General features: G+C 42.3%; 1 protein-coding gene across 1 annotated transcript in view; it reads right to left on the bottom strand.

The window, feature by feature from the left end:
• lrp13b (low-density lipoprotein receptor related-protein 13 b) overlaps positions 1-15967 on the bottom strand; it is a 29077-nt gene that overhangs the window by 2165 nt on the left and 10945 nt on the right. The window contains exons 25-51 of the mRNA XM_084934905.1: positions 15670-15849; positions 15285-15407; positions 15037-15192; positions 14348-14821; positions 13944-14159; positions 13648-13827; positions 13252-13518; positions 12866-13081; positions 12562-12741; positions 12317-12439; positions 11860-12024; positions 11527-11742; positions 11218-11447; positions 10985-11114; positions 10468-10661; positions 10164-10350; positions 7298-7510; positions 6961-7144; positions 6660-6861; positions 6308-6472; positions 6010-6219; positions 5672-5887; positions 5328-5462; positions 4707-4908; positions 4384-4506; positions 3454-3561; positions 43-279 (exon numbers count right to left, since the gene is read on the bottom strand). Coding sequence (XP_084791031.1) covers positions 43-279; positions 3454-3561; positions 4384-4506; positions 4707-4908; positions 5328-5462; positions 5672-5887; positions 6010-6219; positions 6308-6472; positions 6660-6861; positions 6961-7144; positions 7298-7510; positions 10164-10350; positions 10468-10661; positions 10985-11114; positions 11218-11447; positions 11527-11742; positions 11860-12024; positions 12317-12439; positions 12562-12741; positions 12866-13081; positions 13252-13518; positions 13648-13827; positions 13944-14159; positions 14348-14821; positions 15037-15192; positions 15285-15407; positions 15670-15849 — 5232 coding nt within the window. The remainder of the gene's footprint in view (positions 1-42; positions 280-3453; positions 3562-4383; positions 4507-4706; positions 4909-5327; positions 5463-5671; positions 5888-6009; positions 6220-6307; positions 6473-6659; positions 6862-6960; positions 7145-7297; positions 7511-10163; positions 10351-10467; positions 10662-10984; positions 11115-11217; positions 11448-11526; positions 11743-11859; positions 12025-12316; positions 12440-12561; positions 12742-12865; positions 13082-13251; positions 13519-13647; positions 13828-13943; positions 14160-14347; positions 14822-15036; positions 15193-15284; positions 15408-15669; positions 15850-15967) is intronic.

Genomic DNA, 15967 nt, shown 5'->3' on the forward strand with positions numbered 1-15967 from the left:
AGTTCACTTAATACTGCTTCTTTATTCTGGTCGAAAACTCACAGTCCTGTTCGTCCGACTGGTCCAGGCAGTCAACCTGTCCATCACAGAACTTGCTCCTGCTGATACACTGGCTGCGGTCAAAGCAGGATTCTTCTCCGGGGGCACAGGAGGTAATTGGGGCACAAGAAGTGACATTTAAGGTGTAAAAGCCACGCCCACATTTACACATCCTACCTCCGGGATAGGCCAGGCACAGATGGACACACCCTCCATTGTTTTTGGAGCAGCTATTGCTTCCTGGAGGAAATGAGTAAGCAGTATTTACAGCATGCAGGCTCAAATTTATCTGAAGCACTTTTCTTTAAAAATATCTCAGGACTCATGGTAACACCACATTTACGTATAAAATAGCATCTTCCTTAGATTCCAGAACAACTGGCTTTTCGGGAATTTGCCTAATACAAAAAAATCCTGTAAAGTACCCAACACAAATAACTTTATATAACCTTGATTATTCATTACACATCACTACGTTACTCATCTTGTAGCCATGTTTCTGACATTGATGGATTCTGCACAGAAAAGTGCTATTTACCATTTATACAGACTTTTATAAAGTACATTATTTCTGTTAGCAATTCGAGTTCCATTGTATGTATTATGTGCTAAAGAAAACTCAAAACCTCCAGTTTATGTATGATATATGTATTACATGTGCATATTATGAAAAAGGGTTATAGGTGAAGAGAATAAGTGTACAATGCATACCACAGCCCCAAGTATCATTACCCTTTCCCGTTGCAGCACACAGCCAGACAAACCTCCCCCCCCTTCCCCGCAGGTATCACATCACCCTGCCATCAATTCGGCTCCAACTCTGCCTAAGTGAGACTATTCATTCTGCCTACACTGTACTGTGACACACTTTGCCAGATTCCTCCATTTTGAAATGGAGAGGAACAAGAAAAATAATGAAGGCAAAAAAAAAAGTTTGCAGTTATTACAATTCCTGTTTTGCAAGTAGCTGGTTTTGCCTTGTTCTTTTAAAAAACAACAACAACAACAACAACAACAACAACAAAAAAAAAAAAAAAAAAAAAAAAAAAAAAAAAACCTAAGACAACAGTGAGTTAGAATTGTGAAAAATGAATTGTCTAACTGCCAAAGAATAGATATAAATGCTTCCTGATGGCGGCGTCTCAGCAGTTGAGTAAATGCCTTAATGATGGTTTGAAAACCTATAGTGTGATTAACATAGTTTTTATGATTTGTCTACTTGGATTTGGCACAAAGCTGTTTCACTAACTAGGCTTGAGATAATACACACCCTAAAATCTACTGGTTGCTTGTTTATTAGTCTGAAATTAATTTTGATTACATATCATTATCTAATTATCCAAAATAGTAATCCTGATGCAAGCGTCCTCTTTATCCAGGCTTGGGACTGGCACTGGGAGTACACAAGTCCAACATAATCTCTTAAAAAAAACCAAACAAAACAAAAAGTCTCTGGTAATACTAATTTGTATAGGTGAAGTGAAGTACGACACACAAACCATCTACATGTCGTTCTTCACTACATCTGTGAACCTCCTTAGTAGTCTTGCTCATTTCTTCTCTCTTGGCTCTTGACAGAGAAGGCCGCATCTTTCTCCCTCCCTTATCTTTCCTTGCTTGGCTTCATGTCTTCTGTCTAGTCTCATTTAAACTCTAACCCCCAGAAGAATCTCTCAGTCCTGTTCACTAAAACCTAAAGAAGAATTATGCATTTGATCAACTGGTCCCTAAATGCAATTGACACTCTTGATGAAAAGCCTGGGTTTGGAAAAGCCCGACTCTCCTGGAGGGATATTCTCTGCCGGATACACGATGGATGGGTGGTGGAATTGGCGCATTGCATGCCTGGCAGGACTATCGATTGAAGACATCTACCTATTCTGAACCATGATAACAAGCTTCTTGCTGGTCAGAGCTGGTTTGACCCTGGCTTATTGAAGATTAAAGAAAGCAGTTGCAGCTGTTCAAAACCCCACAAGGCTAGCTGCTATGACTGAAGCGATGGGGATGGCCGTGAGTACTTAGGCTGTACTCACTGAACGTAATATGGATAAGATCTTGGAAGAGAAGCTCACGGCTCTTCAACAGGAAATTGATAGACCTGGCGACCAGTGATGGACATCAAAAACGACTGTAAAATCAGATGCAGTCTGTTCGCACTAACCCAAACAACCACCTTCATTTAATGAGGCTAAACATGTATCACAAACCTGTTCTCAAACTGCTCTCCTCTAGGAGTTCAGTCTTCAGAGGAGCTCTTCATCATTGCCCTGCCCATCGCCATTCAAAATAAGAGGCTCAGAGCCCTGATGCAATCCCACCCCCACTTTGAACCCATCTGTCATTCCACCACAAACCTCACCTCAGTCTCACTGCTCTCTCAAATGCCCTGCACCACTCTCATACTTCTGCCAGACCCAATTTTCTCATGCAGTACTGCAGTTTTTTTTCTCAGCACTCCATCACGTGTTTTCTCTAGATCCATGAAGACTGTGCAGGTCCTTCTGTAATTCTCCATCAGTCTCAAAGCATCTACAGAGCTCTTTAAGATTATGAAGCCACAATGTTGCTCACCAATTGTGTAGTCTCTTTTTAACTTCGCTTCAACAACTCTTTCCCATATCTTCATTGTAAAGCTCAATTTTATCCCTCTGTAGTTATGACAGCTCTGCGCATCTCCCTCCTTGGAAATCGTACCAGTTCACTTCTTTCTCAGGCAAGATTATTGAGCCTCAAATAAAACTGAAGATGAGCCTTTTCCTTTGCCGTACACCTAGCCTCTGAGCACTCCTGCCCACTTTCTTCATCTCCCTGACTATCGCACTCTTTGCCAATCTGTTCCATTTGAATCCTTATCATAAAGAAACTAAATGCACATGGCTTTAGGTTTCAACACATTACACACACTACAGCATATGTGCATTGATTGCTTTCATTGAAATAATGTGATCAATACCTCTTGCCTTCTATGAGACTGACTGAAACCAAAAACGTAATTTTTTGGCGTCATACCGCAACCAGTTTTGACTTTGGAAATGGCGTCAGCTATTGTAACATCTTTTCTCGGTTTCCTGTAACAGTGCTTAATTCAGATTCTTCTCATGCCCGTCATACCTCACCTTCTCTCATAGTGGCATTACATAGTTTCCGCTCACTAGTCCTAACTGTTCTACCTACTTATTCTGCAATCTACCCACTTTTCTCACAGTGCACCATAGTATATGGTTTGTAAAGAGAAGGATGTACTAAACCTCTAATTGGGCATAATGATACTTTTTTTTGGCAGAAGCTTAGAACCTGCTTTCATGCGTACCATCATACAGCTGGGGGACAATTTCTGTTGACAGAACTGTAAAAATATTCATGTCCCATATTTTGTCAACTGCTTTCTGTTAACTTATTTTGTCCACCTACCTGACTGGGTGTCATTGCTGTGAGCTCTGATTTCCACCACGCTGGTCTTTGTCTCAAACCACAACTGTTTAGGCTGGAGGCCATCACTGAACCACAGCTTGGTCACATCTACACAAGTTGAAAAGTACAATTTAAACAAACAAAAACAAAAAAACAAACAAAACAAAACCATAAAATATAGTACAGAAATCAGAAAATCTTTTCTGGGGGGAGGGGGACTAATTTCTTGATGTATTTGAATGGTGGAGACTGCAGAGAAAAAGCTCAAACTATTCACATTTAAATTAGTTTGTTATGCCAACTGCTGCCTTAATGGGAAAAAGAAAGATGAAGAAAAGGTGATAGAAGGCTATGAAGTGATTAGAGTGAAATAGTAGGAAAACCCCATTGACTTAATCCCAAAGTAATGAAATTTGTCACTTCAATTGCAAGTAAAACAACATCCAAAACATTTTCAAACCTTTATATAAATGCAAATATCTTAACATTTCAAATTGAACTAAAATACTTAAAATACATTTCAACAACAAAACATTAACCTCCTAAGACCTGAACTCTTTTGTGGCATGTATTTTTAATTTCTCTTTGCTATTTGGGCTGATTGAGACCTGATGAATATAAAAACAAACAAACAAAGAATTACCAGATTTTTTTATTTTTTTTTATTTTTTATTTTTTACCTGGTTTTTGTTTCTGAGAAAAATGAGCTCCACATTCATTTTAAATTTCGATAGAACAGTAGCAGTGTAATGTCCTCGTAAGTGTATATCAGGCCCTTGTAGAGCAAAATTTTGTAATTTGGTGTAAATAACCCAAAATGTGATGTCCACATATGTGGATGCCAGGTCCCAGGAGGTTAATTTACAAATTCAAATAACACACACACACACACACACACACACACACACACACACACCAAAAGTATCTTACCTTTTCCCTGTGTGACCCAGAACAGGATGTTCTCAGTATATGTCAAGGACATAATCAGATCAGGTCCTGCCTTAAACTGTTTATATCCCAAACCATCCACTCCAATGGAGCTGATCACTCCATCTGAAGAAAGAAATGAGGCAAACACAGAAACAGGATTATCAAAAATACTCTCATCTCATATATGTCATTACTATACATTTTTTTCACTTCTTTATTGGGATCCTGTGTTGAGGTTGCTCAGAGGAATTGAATGCAAATTTGTCCCGGTCTTCATGAGTGTGTGGGAGGTTTTTTGTTTTATTGTGCGTTTAACTGTTCACCAGTGTCAGCCCAGTAGATTCTGGTCCCATCATTAACGAACACCAAGGAGTTGGGGATTCTCGACTTTCCCCACAGCACTGCTTTGTTCCGGCCATCCATCCAGGCACAGACCACCTCCGTCAGGCTTTTCCCACCTGCCATGACCACTGCTGTGTAGCAAAGTCGACCTGAGGAGGGATGTAACGCGATGGATGTGGCAAGCTGAAAAGACAATTGTTAAACATTAAAAGTTTAACATGAGAAGGTCATTGGGTTGGCAAGGAAGGGAGCATAAAGCAAGGTGTGTGTGTTGCAGTCTCTTTTCCTATGCGGATTATTATTTTTAGGACTGGTAATACAATACTAAAGATGTAGCTAAAAGTACATTTTTATTATATATGAACCAATACTTGCAAGTGTGAAAACTTGACTGACTGGTAATTTAGAAGTCTGTTTACACCAAAGAAAAAGCGAGTAAATAAACTTTGATCGAGAACATTTTAAAAACAAATGGCAAGTCATTGCCAATTCATTTTTAGTGCAATTCAATGGCAAATATCACAGCAGACTGAAAAGACCCATGAAAACATCAGATGTAAGCGCTCACGTCTGAGCAGAAATATGATAAGTGCTGCCTTCACCGTCAGTGATCCTTGCAGGAGAGACGTGGTGTAGCCACCATTGCGGGATGTCACATGGATGTTGGGCCTCGAGCTGCTGCTCCAGTAGAGGTTAGAGGTCACCCAGTCAATTGCCAGAGCCGTGACCGAATCATCCTTATAGGACAGAGAGGGATAGCTTCCAGACTTAAAGTTTCGCCAGAAAGTGACACTTATTGGAGAGCTGAGGCTGATTTAATCACCAACTAAAGCCATTATCTAGAGTTAGATTATTAACTTTAAATTAAATGTCAGATGGTTACATCTTCAGGGTTTAACATCCTACTGTTTTCCCATTAAATACAAGACTTTCGCCCTAAGCATACCTTCAGCTTTAGGACTTGTCCAGCAGGTGTGAGTCCTTGTCTTGACCTGTAGCTTCCCATTTTCAAAACATCCACAGATCCCACATAAGCCACATACAACTCCTGGGTGGAGACATCTAGCCCCATGGCTTCGTTTATATCCGGGAGGGCCAAGACTCGGCTGTTTGGCATTTTTTTCAGGGCGATACCATCCCTTCGCAAGGAGCGCAAGTAAATCTGCCAGTAGCAGGGAGGTGCGATTTAAAGTGGAACAAAGCAGAAGACCTAATTTCTTAAATGTGTTGTCTAGAAGGGTTTTGCAGGATGGAAGGCCTTAACATCACTACAAAACATGTCACCTGGTAAATTGTGTTTTGAGACAGGAGCAGGATGAAAGATGAATCCCTGGGCCGAGAGCAGGTGATGTTGTCCTTGGAAAGCAGCAGACCCTTTGGGCATCGACATACTGCAGATCTGCCCGTCACCGGGGGGGCCAGAAGGCAAATATGGGAGCAGCGCAGATGGTCACAAGGACTGGGCACAGCTGGCTGCGAAAGGGCATGCATCAGCTAGGGAGAGAAGAAGATTTAACATTAAGACTCATAAGCGGTGACAGTCTTTGATCAAATGTGACTTCATTTTACTGTAGGAGTTCACCTTTAGCCCAAATGGCTGTCCCGGTCTCTTCAGAACAACCTTTTGGTCTTTCCCAGTGTTCTTGTCAGCTGAGCGTATGACTCTTCTCTTTGTGTCAGACCAGAAAACACGATCATTGAAGACCACCACTGAGAAAGGGTTTGGAGTTTCAGCCAACTGAAGGATCTAGTAAAAGAAAGCCATTACTGTGTTGTGATATTGGATAACTGCTGGGAGACTAGCCATAATCATAAACTTTAAGACAGATTATTAGTAACATGGCCTATTAAAGGCATCTCAGACACCACATCATATGTTTTCCCTTTCTTATGTCTCTGGGTTCTACTTGTTTTGCGGTTTGACGTTCAAATACCTTGATGTTGCCTCCATCCAGAGCGGCTGAGCCAATGCAGCGCAGTTTCTCATCTGCCCAGTACACTCTGTTATCTAGGAGGTCATAGGCCAAACTGACTGGCCAACTCAAACTGTGGCTCACAACCACCTTCCTCTCTGAACCATCCATCCCAGACTGCTTAATCTGAGGCGTGCTGCCGATCTCAGACCACAGCATCAGCCTAAGGACATTAATTATACAATACATGGCTGTGATGTTGAAGCTGGAGTGCTTTCATATTACAAAAAACTAAATAAATGCACAAAGCAGAGAAACTCACCCTTTATGTGGCAGCAGAACCAAGGAGCTTGGCTGCTCCAAATCTTCTCCCAGGACCACAGTGCAGTCCTGAGACCTCACTGTGGTGTTGCTGAGTTTCACCGCCAGAATTTGACCAACCAGGCCATCCACCCAGTATAAATTCTTACCCACCCAGTCCACTGCGATAAAATCAGACTTCACACCTGTGAGATTTAATAACAGCATCTCAGATTCTGATGGTTCACCATCTGAATCTATCTATTTTTAAGTGAGGTCCAGTGAGGTCCTAAATTAAGTAGATTCACTACATTTCCAATTTTTAAATTCACACACAGGCCCAGATTACGAAATTTTACCTTTGACCAGGTTTCCTCTTTTGTCTGGGTTTCTCATGTCGACCCAGCGGATGCTCTGGTAGTCAGTGCTCAGCCAGTAAATCCTTTGTTGAACCCAGTGATAATCCAGTGAGAAGGCGGGTCGACTGGTAGAGGTGAGGAGACGCAGCGTGCCGCTATGGACTCCCAGCAGGAACAAGTCTGACTGCACTGATGCCAGAAGCAAGGGCTCATCTAGGAGGAAACATGACAAAGTTACTTTTGTGTGTCTTCTGTAGAAGAAGTGATACAACCACGCACACAAAAAGGCCAAAGACTGTCTAAGTCTGTACACACTGCTACCATTTCTAAACATAAGTCACTACTAAAAACATTTTAATAATGTGTTGATTACTTTCTCATCTAAAAACTATGGAAGCTTATAGTTTGAAGCTCAATTCTTCATGGCATAGACTCAACAAGGGGCTGAAACATTCCTGGTCCGTGTTGAGATGCTGGCATCACGTAGTTACTGCAGATTTGCTGGCTGCACATCCATGATGCAAACCTTCTGCTACACCACATCCCAAAGGTGCTCTATAGCAGTCTTTCTCAAACTGTGGTACGTGTACCACCAGTGGTACTTGGGCTCTCTCTGGTGGTACGCGGGAAATCTGCAATTTTTGTTTAAGATTAAATTATATACTATTGTAGAGGTATGCAAAGACGACACGAGAGTACCAGAGGCTCTTCTGGGAGCCGAAGTCAATCAGAAAACGTCTCCCCGAGAGCGAGTCCTCTATGAAGAGCAGCCTTTCCTTATCATCACAGCCGCTACAGAGCGCTGAAGGGCTTGTTTCCCTGGGCCTTCAAACTGCAAAGGCAGCACGGCTCTGTCACTCTGATGGTAAAAAACACAGGCCTTTTTCCGCAGTGCCGCAATCCCAGCCACCATCGATGAGTCGAAGACCCCTGGGAGAATTGGTGGGGGTGCGGGAGATGCCGTCGGTGAGTAGGGAACTATTGCGTGGATGCCGAAGCACCTGGTAGACATGAGAATGCGATCCACTTCTATTATGTGGCAGCAGCAGCGCCTTGAGAGTGGTGTATTCCCCGTCCCGGACGAGGGTCATCAAACGGCGAGTGGACAGCGGATCCAGTGAGGCTACCACACGATGGCATTATGTGTCGTTGGCCGAAATGCCATGCAGAGCAAACTGAGCTTCGACGTGCACGAACCACGAAGCCAAAAATCCAGCGTCTTAACCACCACAGCAAAAATTAAAACATACAGCTCTGCTATCGCTTCTGAATGAAGACCGAAAACTAAACAGCAGTGGCGTTTGTAGGGTTACTGAAGTTGGGCTAGCTGGTATATAATGATGAGTTGTGTGGTGGCTAGCTACACAGCTATGGTTAGCATAATATAAACACAGTGAAGCTGGAGGATGAAAGTTAACGTTTTCCACTCCATAAAGGTTAACGTGAGGGTTCACGATGGTTAGGGACAAATGTAATTGCATGGCAGGATGCTGTAAACGGACCAAACTTCAGTCAGGAGAACAACTGAGATATAAGGTTAGTCATTAACATACTGCTGCATGGGCTGTGCTGTAGTTACATCGTAAGGTTTTAAAAACGGAGCTTTAAAATGAATAGTGGTAATAAAAACAGAGAGGCCGACAGTGATCCCTGATTTTTTTCAGGGGCTTGTTCAGATTAAATAGAAGATTCAAAGCATTAAAACATGTTAAAAACACAACATCCTTAATAAACTCAGAGTAGTTTGGACCCGGGAGCAGGGTTCATCAGGTCATCACTTAAAGATTGGATATCCCACCTGCTGTGAATGTTTTAATGCAGTACAGGTGTTATTTTTTTATCATTATGTCACATCCTGTTTATGACAGTTACAATAAATAACATTCATATAAGAAATAAAATTGTCTGTGTAAACTGTATCTGGTGTTAAATAGGTCTATACTACTAAAGTTTGAGAACCACTGCTCTATAGGATTGAAATCTGGTGACCATGGAGGGTTTTTGTGAACAGTGTTTTTCCCAATCTTCTATTGTCCAGTTTTGGTGAGCCTGTGTGAACTGTAGCTTAAATTGTAGTTTCCTATATTTAGCTGACAGGAGTGGCACCTAGTGTGGTCTTCTGCTACTGTAGTCCATCTGCTTCAAGGTTCAACATGTGTGCTCAGAGATGCTCTTCTGCATAGCTTGGTTACACCAAGCGGTTATTTGAGTTATTAGTTTAAAGTAGTCTGGCCATTGTTCTCTGACATCAACAAGGCATTTTCACCCAGAGAGCTGCTTGTCACTGGATAGTTTCTCTTTTGTGACCCTTCTCTGTATACCCTAGATATTGTCATGGCATTTTCTTAATACACAGACTAGCCTGCCTGGTACTTAAAATCACTTTTCTTCCACCATCTGACACCCAGTTTGAATGTAGCTTGTCTTGATCCTGTCTACAATGCATAAATACATAGAGTTGCTGCCGTTTGCAAGTTAGGAGTAGCTCAGTGCAGTGGGACTTTGATGTAATATACAGTAGTTTGTTCCATGGCCTCAGTCTGTATGTTTTTTTCCCCTGTGTTCTCTGATGAATATAGTTTAATTTTGCTTTTCTGACATTCACCAATCATACTGTCACATTTCAAATAAATCGTGTACATCTCCTTTTGTGTATGAACAATACTTGAAGTGACTGACTTTGTATGTTTTGACACACAATAGGTTTTTACTGTTAGTGCCTTTTGCACAGATGAGCCTATGTTATGAAAAATATAACCGATTTTAGTGGGAAAAAAAAAGTGACAGTGATGTTCCTGGTGTGGGAATAGTGACAAAATGATGGAGAAAGAGTCATTTAGAGAGAATGCGTCCAGACCAACTGCACCTTTCGTCTTGCAGCTTTTGTTATCAGGCTCCAGGTAGAAGCCAGGGTGGCAATGACAGCTGTAGGATCCACGGGTGTTCCGACAAATGTGGTTGCATACGGCATGAGGTGCTGTTGTACACTCATCGATGTCCACACAGTGTGTGGCTCTGGACATCAGTCTGAAACCTGCAGCACAGTAGCACTTCTGGAAAAATACGGGAAGATGACATTTCCAGGATAAGTTCAGCAGAGATGTGATAAATATAGTTATCATTTATGGGAAATTGCCAGATAACCAAATACACATCTGTTCTGCACTGACCGGACCATACGGTGTGCTGACACAGCTGTGGTCGCACAAGAGAGTCGATGGACTGGAGCAGCTGCGCTGCACACAATTCACACCCTCATCTGACCCATCAGCACAGTTAGTGACGCCATTACACACCAGGTTAGTGTCCACACACTCTCCACTGCCACACTGGTAAAGATGAGAAGGGCATATTTTCTGGCTACCTGTGAAGATTAATAGATGAAAAATAAAATTAAAATTAACTACACAGCTTCCCAACAGTGAATAAAATCGAGGATTTCCTCTGGTTTAAAAACACCCAGAAACAGAAAAGAGGTTTTTAAGATAGAAAATTCTCTCATTTTAATGGGCAAAAATGTGGGTAATTTGAAGCACCACAGGCATACTCGTACTCATTAAAAATAAAAATGCACAAATTAGGGGTTCAAATTACAGTCACTTTGAAAATGATGAGTTCCCCTTCTAACTAATCAAATGTGTGTGAATCCATCCAATGAACTATGACATCATCAGTGAACATGCTTACATTTCTCCTCGTCGATGCCATTGTAACAGTCCTTCTTCCCGTCACACCTCCATGACAGAGGAACGCACTGACTGCCGTCTCCACACTGCCACTGGAACTTTAAGCACTTTACTGGAGGAGCATTGCAGTTCTGGACAGAAATGATAATGATTACACACTTTGCTCTTTTTTTCTAAGCATTCCCTTTCTTCTTAGCTCGACAAATCAAGATGTACTCGACTTTCGTTCCCCACCTTCTCGTCTGAACCATCCTGGCAGTCGTCCTCGCCATCGCAGAGCCACTCTTTCTGCAAACACTCATGAGTGTGTGGGCATCGGAGTTGTGTGAGGCAGCGTGGGGGCCTCGAGCAGTGCACCTCATCAGAGCCGTCGCTGCAGTCGGCATATCCGTCACATTTCAGTGCCTCTGACACGCACTGACCGCTAGCGCATCGATACTGATGATCCGCACAGGACACCAAACCTGGAAAGAGGAAAATAAACGTGGATGTAATTTCACGTTTGCATGCTTTGTTTTTCTGAAATTTCTGAAAGGCACCCACCACAGTTTTCCTCATCTGACCCATCAGCACAATCTCTCTCTCCATCACACAGGAAGCTCTTTGGTATGCAGCGAGTATTATTATCACAGCGCTGATGGCAGCCCTCAATCATAACTGAGCAGTCAGTTTCATCAGATCGGTCCTGACAGTCATTTTGCCCGTCACACACTCGCTCTTGTGGGAGGCATTTTTTCCCATGAGAACACTGGAACTCACCTGGGAAAGAGAAAGACCATTTCCTTCAAGATAATCAGACATGTTTCCTGCCCACATTAAAACCTAGATCAGTATTTTTCCAACTCAAGAGGGAAAAAAAAGATATATATAAGGCACCTGCTTTACACTGAATAGCACATCCCTCTTCATCTGACCCATCCTTGCAGTCCTTTTCTCCATCACATAAGTGGCTGTACATGACGCACTCCAGGCCGTCGTCGCACAGCTTAAAACCATTGCGGCACTTCAGAGGAGTCGATCTGGTGCTGAGCTCGTCAGAGGCTTGGCAAAGAGAAAAATAACAAATCAAAAGAAACTAGCTTAGATTGAAAGGTGAGCAAAGTAACAGCAAATCGGGAGATTTTCTTGTTTTGTTTTCAGTTGTTGGTTTAGCAGTGTATGTTTTAGTTAGTATGATGTTTCAAACTATGGTTGCTATTGGGTGTAGAAAGTACATCAGCTGTGAGTTGGGGTTTTTGTTTAGCTAGAACTACAAGTGGAGGGAGAAGGATCAATATAATATTCCTGTAATTTCCCAGTTGCATGTGCTGGTCTGCTTTCTGTCTCGACTTACAGGTGGCAGTGGGATTTGGTGACTGACAGTGCTTCTCGTCAGAGCCGTCAGGACACTGGGCTTGGCCGTCGCACACTTGCATTTCAGGGATACACTGTTTGTGGTCACTGCACAAGAAGTCATCTGATATGCAGGAACAAAAAGGTTATTTAGGATTTCAAAGCTCACAACCAAGCACTTCATTTTTAAAAAACTCTCCTAGAGTGAATTCTGGTAGCTTTCTCCATAGTAACTTCTACTCTTACCTGAGTTTTCGCAATGAACCATACAGCCGTTTTCATCAATACCATCAGGGCAGTCTCTTTGTCCATCACACAGCTGATGTTTAGCAATGCACAGTGACGATCGAGGGCAGAGAACTGAAGGAGGAGTGCACGGTGAAGCAAAAGGAAAAGCAGGAGCCTTGGTTGTTGCAGTGTTGTAGTCTGGAAAGAAAGGAAACTATTAAACTGGTGTTTCATTTTATAACCTGGGACAACATCAAATAAACCTTATTGAAACATTCAGTTACTCTGCTTCGCTATTCCAGTTTTAGTTTTCAGTACTTACTGCAGCCCACTTCATCTGAGCCATCCACACAGTCTTTTTCTCCATCACACAGGAACTTCTTTGGGATGCAGCGCTTCCCATCAGCACAACGATGCTCACAGCTCTTGATCAGTTTCTGGCAGTCAGCTTCATCTGAATGGTCCTGACACTGGAACCTCCCATCACACACCTGAGCCTCAGGGATGCACATTTTCCCATGGGCACACTGAAACTCACCTGGGGTAGAAAAGAAAGTAATGACAATCAGCTGATCTCACAACTCCACTTGAAAGTACACGTGTTGATGTGACTTTAAATACAATTTCTTTTAAGCAATAAAATAAAAGTTTAAACAATAAACAGTTAAATAAATGACATTTAAAGTGGGGAAAAAAACAAAAACAAACCTTTTTTGCAAATTCCTGGACATCCTTCTTCATCAGATCCATCCATGCAGTCTTTTTCTCCATCACATACGTGGCTGAGTAAAACACACTCTGTGCCATCACTACACATCTTTGCATTCCTGTGGCACTGCAGCACATCATCTTGAGCTGCAGGAGCGGTCACACTCGGACAGTTCAGTTCATCCGATCCATCCTGGCAATGACGGCGTCCATCACAGACCAGACTCTTGGAGACACAGCCCATATGATCTTTGCAGAGAAAGTCAGCTATGGAGGGAAAAAACAATCTACCTTACAAATCAGAAAAAAAATATAACTTTTTCAAAACTCATGTCTTCATTTATTGGCTAAATGTGTAGACTAAGCCTTTTCTTCATGGCAAATTCAAGCACTTACTTGGGTTAACACAATGGACTGCACAGTCATTTTCATCAGATCCATCAGGGCAGTCTCTTTGTCCATCACAGAGATGATTTTGAGAGATACACAGTGATGATCCAGGGCAGAGAACTGAAGGAGCAATGCAAGGTGATGCAGTGAAGACAGGAGACTCTGATGATGGAGCAGCAGCCTGATCTGGAAAGAGAAACCTGTGTTAGGTTCAGCATGTAGCAGCAACACGAAACTTATAAATACTAGATTTGGTTCATTTGAATCTTCTGGTTTCCTTCGTGCAGCTTCTCAGTACTTACTGCAGCCCACTTCATCGGAGCCATCCACACAGTCTTTTTCTCCATCACACAGGAACTTCTTTGGGATGCAGCGCTTCCCGTCAGCACAACGATGCTCACAGCTCTTAATTGGTTTCTGGCAGTCAGCTTCATCCGAGTGGTCCTGACACTGGAACCTCCCATCACACACCTGAACCTCAGGGATGCACATTTTTCCATGGGCACACTGAAACTCACCTGAGGTAGAAAGAAGACAATCATGGACGAAGCCATTTGCATCTGCAACCTCACATGTACAGGTTTAAACAAGGTAACATTAAGCTCATATCATCATCATCATCAAAAAACAAAGCTCAGACATTTAAAAGATGAACTAAATGAAGTTTAAATTGGAAAAATAAAGAAATAAACCAAAAAAACCAAACCTCTTTTGCAGGTATTTTGACATCCTTCTTCATCAGATCCATCCATGCAGTCTTTTTCTCCATCACATACGTGGCTGAGTAAAACACACTCTGTGCCATCATTACACATCTTTGCGTTCCTATGGCACTGCAGCACATCATCTTTAGCTGCAGGAGCGGCCGCACTAGGACAGTTCAGTTCATCCGATCTATCTTGACAATGAGAGAGTCCATCACAGACCAGACTCTTGGAGACACAGCCCCTTCGGTCCTTGCAGAGAAAGTCTCTGTCATCAGGACACTTCTTCACGCACTTCTCATCGGAGCCATCGGGGCAGTCTTGTTTTCCATCACATATCTGTGCTGGTTCTATGCACAAAGTGGAATCTGGACACAGAATTGAAGGACTGATGCAAGGCTGCTCTGTGCGAAGGTTGACGGAAGGGGCTACAGTTGAGCTGAGTGTTCCTGTGTCAGTAGTCATACTTGCACCGTCTACAAAAATATTAAATGCAATGAATCAGCAGTGCTGTAGACTTCAAGATACCATTTCTTCATTATAAATTAATGGAGTTGCTTTAACTAAAGGGCACATGGAAGTACAGTGTTCCATCTATTACTAGCTCACTACAATCAGTCTTTAAAATAATTCAACAGACAAATACAAGAAATGATACAAATAATATGAAAATTATACACTTAGAAATTACCAGCCACACATCCCTCTTCATCTGAGCCATCACTGCAATCCTTCTCCCCATCACACACATGGCTGTACATAACGCACTCATGGCCATTTTTACATCGTTTGAAACCAATGCGGCATCTGAGAGGAGTTTGTCTGGTGCCAAAGCCACTCATGGAGGCTTGACAGAGAGAACATTATGTGTTAAAGGGCAGACTGTTTGGGCAAGCAAACGATCAAGTCACACATTTTCTTTGATTAACCGCATCTTACAGGTGGCAGTAGGATTTGGTGATTGACAGTGCTTCTCGTCAGAGCCATCGGGACACTGGGCTCGGCCGTCGCACACTTGCATTCCAGGGACACATTTTTTCTGGTTGCTGCACAAGAAGTCATCTGATGTGCAGGAACAAAAAGTTGCAGGTTTGAGAAGCACAGAGGTGGCTATATAACACTGGAGACATCACTTGAAGGATTTAATGTAAGCTGCTTCTACAAAATATCAGAGCGCGTATGATGCTTGATGAAAATACAAACATGATTCAAAATAAAGAACTTCACCTTCTCTTTGAATCTTTCAAACAGCAAGTGCACACCCAAGTTTGGATGTGGCTGCATGAATGATGCTACCTTTCTTTATGGTAATTTAACCACTTACTTGGGTTTTCACACTGGACAGCACAGCCGTTTTCGTCAAAACCATCGGGGCAGTCTCTCTGTCCATCACAGAGCTGATTTTGAGAGATACACAGTGATGATCCAGGGCAGAGAACTGAAGGAGCAACGCAAGGTGATGCAAAAGTGGAGACGGGAGACTTTGATGGAGCAGCAGCCTGATCTGGAAAGAACAAACTGTTAGCTTTAGCATGTAATGTCTATTAATCTATTAACAAAAGTTAAGACGATAGAAAAATCAAAAAAATTTTATAGTAAATTTGCTTTGTTAGATTCATTTG

The sequence above is a fragment of the Perissodus microlepis genome, chromosome 7 (genome assembly GCF_051167445.1).
Source record: "Perissodus microlepis isolate ML-2025 ecotype Zambia chromosome 7, ASM5116744v1, whole genome shotgun sequence".
Taxonomy (NCBI): Eukaryota; Metazoa; Chordata; class Actinopteri; order Cichliformes; family Cichlidae; genus Perissodus; species Perissodus microlepis.